The 9334-nt window shown below is 37.6% G+C and overlaps 1 protein-coding gene across 3 annotated transcripts in view; it reads left to right on the forward strand.

Annotated features, from left to right (window-relative positions):
- The window catches only part of LOC311094851 (uncharacterized protein), a 21633-nt gene extending 12933 nt beyond the window's left edge, over window positions 1-8700 (forward strand). For all 3 annotated transcript variants that reach the window (XM_084133030.1, XM_084133029.1, XM_084133028.1), the window contains 3 exons: window positions 4293-5001; window positions 5150-5319; window positions 6389-8700. In XM_084133030.1, the coding sequence (XP_083989156.1) occupies window positions 4543-5001; window positions 5150-5319; window positions 6389-7298 (1539 nt within the window). In that variant the 5' untranslated portion in view covers window positions 4293-4542 and the 3' untranslated portion in view covers window positions 7299-8700. The remainder of the gene's footprint in view (window positions 1-4292; window positions 5002-5149; window positions 5320-6388) is intronic.
- The last annotated feature ends 634 nt before the right edge of the window (window positions 8701-9334 follow it).

Raw genomic sequence — 9334 nt, forward strand, 5'->3', positions numbered from 1 at the left:
ACGCAGAAGTATAAATAGGCCTTGTCCGTTTGGGGAGGTGCGCGCGCAGTCTGCGGAGACTCGCGCTGCGGAGCCAGGCGAAAGTATAAACAAGGCTTTATGTGCGTAAAAAGTTCCAGCGGCGCGAATGCCGCGAATTGAGCGTCTGGCACGTTAAGCACGTTACGCGCAAATGATTTTATTAGTGCTTTTTGTGCATTCACGCGTTTGACGCGAATTCGCGTCTGCCGCCCGAGTTGAAAAATCTGAACTTCTGCGTCAATTCGCGCCGCGTTAACCAATCAGGAGCCTGCTTGCTGCAGCTGTCACGTGGTGAAGTGACAGTTTATAATGTTATTTTATGTTTGGCCTCAATAAATTATTTTGTAATATGACTAAAATGCACAACAAAGCAAATCTTTCACATAAAAACTCGATTTCAATATATGAGAGATACTCATTTTGTATTGAATGCTAGCCTATTTATTCCATATCCATTCTAGATTATATGAAACATTATTAATCTAATGTAAAGACAACAAACACAATTTAGTGTATAAAAACTAAAAAAAGGCTTTTGGAGGCTGGCTCCATTTATTATCAAAACAAAAATAAATGACAGATTAGGTGGGTGCGGGCGAGTGTGAACCTCGCGCCGGGCTGTACAGCGCGGGCTCGTCAGGCAGCGACCACTCGAGGCCGAGGCCTTATACGGCCTACGCTGTCCTCGTCAGCGTCCTCACCGTTAGGTCCACCACTACGAGCGGTGACTCTCTCGATTAATTCTAATGCTAATGCTCGATAAACATCTAAAAAAGATGGCCGCCAACGGGTTTCGAAACTTTCACCTCCGGATTTCGCCTCTGACGTGCGTGACGTGCGTAAATTTCGCTTCAAACTATTGTTTTTACGCGCGTCAATTTCACTCTTGACGCGCAAATTAACACAAAGTGGTCAAGCGTATAACTAGATGCGGCAGGCGCGATTTTGACGCGCTATTCGCGTCCGGTGTGAATGCACAGTAAGTGACATACACAAAAGTAAACTCCAAAACTATAGCAAGGAGAGTCAAAAAGTAGGTATCATTTAATAGAACACTTTTTTTATTTTTATTTTTTAAATATAAATTACATTACATTTGGACATTCTCATGCTGAGACAGTGAACCCATGAACCGTGACAGAGAAACTGTTAATAAAAGACGAACAATATGATATGGTAATAGTATAAGGTAATCAAATACCTATTAGGCATAAGGTAATCAAAAGTTACAGCATTTGAGACCAAGATAGCTTTTTTGTTCAGTCCTTGACGCTCCCTAATGGACTTTTTTTTTTATTGTTCCGTCATGAGCAATATCATGTGATCAACGCAATGGTTATGCTGGCTCTTTCTAATCCTGAGAATCTGCTGTAAATAAAGATGTTCGATTTTTCACAATTTTTGCATGTTTCATGGAGTTATGATTGAAAACGTCACATCCATGGTCCATCTATATTCTTGATTGTATGTGTATGTGAGGATTCATCTATTAGAAGTCCATGTGGAATATCTTTAAATCTGAGTGATGGAGAGTTTTGGCCTCTTTATAATTGTAACAATCTGCTGTAAATAATGATGTGCCATTTTCCACAATTTATGCCAGGAAATGTATAGAAGGCTCTATGTGCAGCTCTAACTCCACGAGGGATATCTTTAGATCTGAGAAATGGATTATGCTGAGTTTGGGCTCTTTTTAATTGTGGGAATTTGCAGTAAATAATGATCTGCCATTTTCCACTATCAGAGCATGTTGCGAGTGAAAACGTGACATAAATTACGCATCTGTATATTATTGGGTCTTGCAGGGCTTCACATATAAAAACTCGCTTTAGTAGTAAAGAGCAAAAACATTTATGCTTGTTGTATTATACTCTATGAGACCGTTGAAATGACACATGACTATCTGAGCTGTATGATGTATTTGACATATTGCAGTACATATAGTACAAAAAAGTATTTCATAAATTATGAAATATTTATTTTCAATTTAACAGCAAATAACTCTTAGGAGTATTACTTAGGAGTTAATGAAATTGCTACATTCATTGTAAAGTTCAGACTCTAAGCTTTCAAATGACACCTAATTTGTGTTGATCAAAATGGTTAGTTTCTAAGCTTTAAAATGATAAACCTAGTTTGTGTTTATTCCATTTAGTGGTTGCTAAGTAATTTGATTATGAATTTGATTTTTTTCCCGCTGGCATTACACTTCGTGTTAAAGGGGTTAATTTCCTAAATAGACTTTTCTAATTGTCTGAGTACAGTACTCTGGTTGTAGAGCATTTTGCGAATCGTGAATGATTTTGTGTCTATGTGGCTCAGAGCAAAATCTACAATCTGTAGAATTAAATAACATCATTACTGTAATCTTTAGATGATATATTGTGCCATTTGAATAAATATATGTCATCATATGCAATTGTTTCAAAGCAGCTTTACAGAAAATGCATGTGTCTACACATGCATGTATTTCAGAAATATAGTTTGGTTTCCCAATAAAAACAGTCTCTGAGAAACTGAGAAATCGTCCCCCACTCCCCTCTATTGTGATGTCTTAATACGGACAAACAAAAGAGCTTATCGCTGAAAGCTTAAATGCAGAACAGCAGTAACATCAGGAACATTAGTCCACACAGCTCTTATATTTTCTCATACGCACTTCCTGAACTCTCTTCATTAACCCTGTAAATGTTGATGCTGAAGAACACAGCAAATCACAAACAGACTGCTGCACTACAGTATAGTGCTGTATATACAGGAGTTCAATTACAGTATAAAATACAACATTACTCGTTATAGCAATTTAATTTTTTTTTTACAAAATTAAAGCTGCTTTAAAAATAACTGCAGACTGATCTGCCACATATCATTTATCAAAAAAGGCTACGTTATATAGTATATTAGTTGTCCTTATATTACATGTCCTTACGTATATATATATATATATATTATAGATGTGCAATCAAACTCTACTAGTGTTTGATGAAGTCATAAAAAGCTTATTTGTATCACTTGCTTGCTTTGTAAAAGTTTCACCTGTATAGAGCATAATTAATAATCTACTGTTAATATTCTGCATTATATAATTCTATTAATCATTTTGTATTAATCTTTTTGATCATCATCATTTTTTATCGATTACTTTGTGTCTTACACCCTTCAGTGGTAACACTTATACAATAATAAAGTGATCATAAATTATTTGCAAACTATTAGTAAATTCATAGTTCATAAATAGTATTGTTAACACATTAACAGGTTATCTACAAATATCGAGTTCCCTGTCAGTCAGTCACATTCAACGTTACGTCAGACATGAACTGATGAATTGGGATCTCACCAATCATCTTTGAGTGTAAACTAAACGAGCCAATGGACATTGCTGTAGAAGATTTGCCATGGCACACCCGGCCCGAGAAGTATATAAAGAATATAAGGAAGCGTTCTTGCACTCGCACATTCAAGCTTTCGCTTCAGAGCCGAGTGTGTGTTGTTCTGCTCTGCAATCATCATCGAGTGTGCTCTGAGTTAGAAGAAGCTCTTCAATCAAGTGTTGGTGTGACGGCGCGTCAGCGGTGGTCGCTGTTAAAGAGCATTTCCTACACTTTACTGCAGTTCAGCTTAAAGAGCAGCTGAACACTGCAGACTTTATCTTTATCTGGTTTATCAGTGTGTGCTGTGGCCATTTCCCCTTCAGCACATAAACAGCTCGTTCCCTACACTGCAAAACATGCTTTTCTTACTTAGTATTTCTGTCTTGTTTCCAGTCCAAATATCTAAATATTCTTAAATCAAGATGCATTTACTAGATGAGTAAAATGTCATAAGAAATGTTTCCTTGTTTCCTGATAAAAACAAATATAAGTGAGCCATTGCTTAAAACAAGAAAAAAGATCTGCCAATGGGGGAAGAAAAAAATCTCAATTCAAATGAAAACATTCCCACAATTGCTGATCCACTCCTGAACACACTGTCTCGGTGCAAAACTGAGTGTGTGTGCAAGTGCGCTTCCTTATATACACTCTTTTTTGGGGCGGGTGCACGATGAAGAGCTCACATGGCAATGTCCATTGGCTCGTTTAGTTTACACTCAAAGATGATTGGGCTCTCAGCCTAGATCAGAATTCATCAGTTCACGTCTGAAATAACAATCCCGTTCCCTCCTTCAGGTTCAGGAGGTTACATTAGTATCCTAGACGTTCTTCATTCATTGTTACTGTAATTAACAAATTATTATTTTGAGAAATGAATGTAATTTTCTCTTTTCACAGTTCCTGCTCTAATAATGGAGGCAGCAGATATGTTATGTGATTCGCTCTTCCGCTGGCTGGAGAACCGAAAGGAATGTGCAGGAGAGCTGGAGAAACTGGCGCAAGAGCTGGAAGATGTTCATCAGGGCAGCAACATCGCTAAGGAAGTCGGACCTGCCGCATCTGTGGCCTCAATATCTGGAGAAGTGTTTACCTCTGTCTTCTAGTGAGCACTGCAGTCAGCACCACTTCCACATTGGTAGAGGCAGGTATGTCCAGCAGTACCTTTAATAAAGCTACTGAATTAATTAAGGAAGATGAGAAGGTTGGCATGATCATTCAGAAGCTACTGCGAGATCTGAAGGACAGGTGTGGAGAAACACAGGACAGGTGTGGAGAAACACTGAAGGACAGGTGTGCAGAAGCGCCGCTCGGGACTCATGCTGATGAGTTGGACTGTGAGGTCACCACTCTACTTATGTGTGCTCTGGCCAGAAGGAGTAATACTCCCGTACCCCTAGACTTTCTCAGAGGTTTCAACAGGGCCACGTTCTTTCGTCACATGACACCTGGTGGACTGGATCAAGCCGAGGCCTCGGACTTTATTTGCCAAGCTCTGGGACTCAATCGTTCCCCTGAGATCACGAGTAGCCTGAAGGTGTTGGGCACAGAAATGGTGAAGAACATTGAGCTCATTGGCATTAAAGCTTCTAATGAAGCAGGATCAAAGGTATCTGCTTTCTTTTTTCAAGCATCCCATTTTAAGAAAATTGCGACTTTGAAATTCTCTTGCAGTGACTATTCAAATATGAAATATTCACTGCATTGCCCTGATACAGTGTTAAACAGTGATTTTGTGATTGTGACTTTCTTTCTAGGAACAGGGTGTGATTAGTTTAGGCATTTCTCTGTACGACCTGATTGGCGAGTGTGAAAATCCACCAAACAGGTCAAATCGGGTCATGAAGGCCAGCAAGTTCTTACGGGATTCAGCCAGGGAAATACGGGAAGGTCAACAAAAGCTAAAGGAACTGCTGGATGCAATGCAGTATGATATTTTATTTTCTAAATTTTGGTAACACTTTATTTTACAGTGTCGTTGTTACATATGTTACATGTACTTACCGTAGTAATAACAGTAAATTATACATAATTACATGCAACTAACCCTCAACCAAACCCTAACCCTACCCTAACTGTATAGTAATGTAGTTGCTTAATATTACTCAGAACTTAAATATATAATTACACTGTAACAATGACACCTTAAATTAAAGGGCCTATATGTGTTTTTCTGAAATTTAAACTCGCGACTGACACCTGTGGTCAAAAAACGGAACTGCTCTTCCTTTCTGCTCACTCTCGTACATGCACACTTCACAAGTCATCCGCTGCAAAGAAGTCAACATTATGTTTACAGAGGTAAGAACAGTCAAATACATATATTGTTTGAGAAACTAAGGCTAATTGCTGACTAGCGGTGGTGGCAGAGTGATCTGAAACGTTTAACATGAACGCGCTTGACGTCACATCCGCAGACAGCGCGCGAAAAATCCGACCCGACAGAAAATAGGAAAAATAGGATACAGGCTTATAGGTGCACCCACTGTGAGCTGACAAGGTGTCAGTATGCTCATCAGGAGATGTTTGAGTCATAAATGGTCAAATAAAAAGGCTATTGTTACGTTTATTTTGGGGAAAAAGTTGCATATAGCCCCTTTAAAGTGTAACCCACTTTACAATAAGGTTCATTAGTTAACATTAGTTAATGTATTAATTACATGAACTAACCATGAGCAATACATTTGTTACAGCATTTAATAATGTTTGTTAATGTTAGTTAATAAAAATACAGTCATTCATTGTTTAAATTAGTTGCATTAACTAATGTCAACAAATGTCAACAAATTAGTTCATGCTAGCTAATGTAGTAAACTGATGTTAACTAATGAACCTTTTTGTAAAGTGTTGCCCAAATTTTTTATTTCTACTAATTTATCTATCTTGGCCAAAGCCACTATATCTTGTATTTGTCTGAGATTGTAAATATTTAAAAAAGGAAACAATAATGAAGGTCTGAAGGAAACTGACTCGCTGTACAACTTTTCTCATTACAGTGAAATCATCCAAAAATTGTTCAGACTGAAGAATCTCATCGAGGACTTGGGGGGATATTCTCCCATTATGACTGGAAATGGATGGAACATAGTGCGTTATATCATGGGAATATGTACAGACAACACAGTTCTCTCCTGGCTTCAGGGATTACCTAATCAGACTGAATTTGTGAATCTTTTACGATTTTGTCTGGAGAGGTTGGGTCCCTTTCTTAAAAAAAAGAATCTGTTGCTTGAACAAGATAAGTTACACATTGACATAGACATTGTGATTGTAGGTCATGGCAAAATAGTCGACCAGTTTATACCAGCAGGTGTTCTGGTGCCCGCAGATAACATCAGAGACACCATTCTCTACTCTCCGTGGAACTGCGCTATTGACCCCAACTCTGCATTTGCAATTGCTCAGGGGACCATTCAAGTGACAGACAGAGAGTTTCCCAATATGGCTTACTGTGAGCCGATCCCTTTGCCAGTTCACTGGAACAGCATGCGAAGATCTCCCTACGACATCCCAGGGATCCATCTATCCCCTGTGACCCGCACAGAAGACGCATGGGCTCTTTTTCAACAGTTTTGGGTGAATAGCGGCGTGGAATTAGAAGGCCGTGTTATTATCCCATATCTTGCCCCACAACATCAGGTAAATGCATTCGGAGAGATCCCCCTGTTCATGTTCATATTTGCGACATCATTTATACTCAGCGTCCATGGTAAAAAAGCTACTGTGCACCTGGCTGCTTGTTTGAGCCGAGACAGAGAAACTCCATCAAGGCCAGAAGAGTGGGTAAGACAGTATGCCTACACAATGCCTGATGGAACCTGGATGACAGTGAACGTGGAGAACATGAACATGAACTCTATGTTATACAGAGCCTTAAGTTCATTGTTTGACACAAACGGTAGATAAATCAGCTGAACGGCCTCTGGGTCAGTCCTGATGTGTAGTAAACACAGGGCTGGAGAGCGACCCGGAGCGGGGCAGTTTAATGACCAAGACCAGACCATTGTTTGCATGTTTAAAAAAACTTACATTAAAGAAGTGACAGTTCAGGTCTTTCTATCCCATCATATACCACTGACATGTTTCAACCACAACATAAAGATAAATAACAAATTACATAACAAGTATTGTGCTATGATAATTCCATCTGTAACATTATGGAAAACAATTTTGGTTTACATAAAAAAAAAAAACATGAAATATTTCAGTAAAATAGTTTTTTTTTTATTTTTACTTTTGTATATCCAAATAAAATCACATTTATTTTTCATTTAATTTGCTTTCTGTGTAAAACATATGTTTCACTTGTATCCAGCATAATTAATAATCTACTGTTATTAATCTGCATTATATAATTATATTAATAATTTTGATCATCATGCGTTTTTTATCCATTAATCTTAAGTCCAATAGTCTTAAAGGGATAGTTCATGGAGATGGTGGATGGCGTATGACGTAGGACGTAGCGTAGGAAGCGTCGTGACGTAGAACGAACGTTGAGTTCATACGCCAGCCACCATCTCCATGAACGCGCGCCGACCGCCACCGGAAGCCAGTTAAATCATGGCTTAAATATCATTTTTGGGCGAACTATCCCTTTAAGGCCCGTTCACACCAAGGACGATAACTATAGAGAGTTCTTTATAGTTCTAAAAATCGTTCTCAATATTTAAGAATATGAGAGTTCACACCACAACTATAACGATAACGATATAGAGAAACAATATTGTTGGAATCACTTTCATAACGATTTTATCATCTGATGAACGATAAAAACATTGGCAGCCAATTAGAATCCATCGTGCTGTGACAAGCTCGAGCATTTAAAGAGACAGACAAGCTTATAATAAACAGAACGATATCGCCCGCTGGTGTGGACGCTAATATAGTATATAGTATAGTATATTTATATTTATCGTTCTTGGTCTTAACAGGCCCTTACACCATTCCATGGTAACACTTTTACATTAATAAACATATTGTAAATCATTTGCAAACTATAAGTTAATTCATAGTTTATTAATAGTAGCCTATTGTTAACACATAAACAGACTATGTACAAATAGTGAGTTTTTCCATCATTGTTACTCTAATTAACTAATTAATTTTTTTTTATCTCATATGTATAGACTTAGATAATGATTTTTCATCCTTTGTTAAGAACTTGTATCTGATGTATTTTAAACCATGTATTAAAGTTGTTAATATTCTTATTACATTATTTGTTGTAAACCCTTTTTATGTAAAGCACGTTGAATTACCATTGTGTATGATGAAGTGTGCTATATTAATAAACTTGCCTTTCCTTGCCTTGACTTTTGTGTGACTGAATTTTAAGTGAGAAATATTTAGCCCTATAAAGCAATTATTAAACATCTATTACTTTAAAAGTTGACCATCACTTAATCAAAACAAACATAAATGATGCAGAAAACATAACTAATTTATTTTTATTAACATGGCTTGACAGAAAGAAACATCACACAACCATTGGAATTTGTGTAAAATACGACACATACACACACACTCACACACAGACACACACGGTGCGGGCGGCAACTCAAACCAACTTATAAACAGTTCATTAACACAAAACTCCGAATATACAAAAAAATAACCACATTCAAACACATTAAGTGACTCAATCCAGCATTACAGCATGTCATCCACCGATATTGGCCAAAATCTTGACTTCATCTATTATATTTCAACACTTTATAACAGAGCTCATTCGCATCATACCTGTCTCGATCAAGTCCAAAGCTGTTCTAGAGAGCGGGACGCGATTGGCCATCAGTGAGTGGAAATGACATTGACATCACTCAAACATAAAACTCAATATATTATTTTAACACACATATTGAACATATGAACAGTTTTCCCAGACACTTATAAGGATATGAACAGCAATATCTGCACAGGACACACAAATAAAATAGAAA

The sequence above is a fragment of the Abramis brama genome (assembly GCF_963993115.1).
Source record: "Abramis brama genome assembly, chromosome: 13".
Taxonomy (NCBI): Eukaryota; Metazoa; Chordata; class Actinopteri; order Cypriniformes; family Leuciscidae; genus Abramis; species Abramis brama.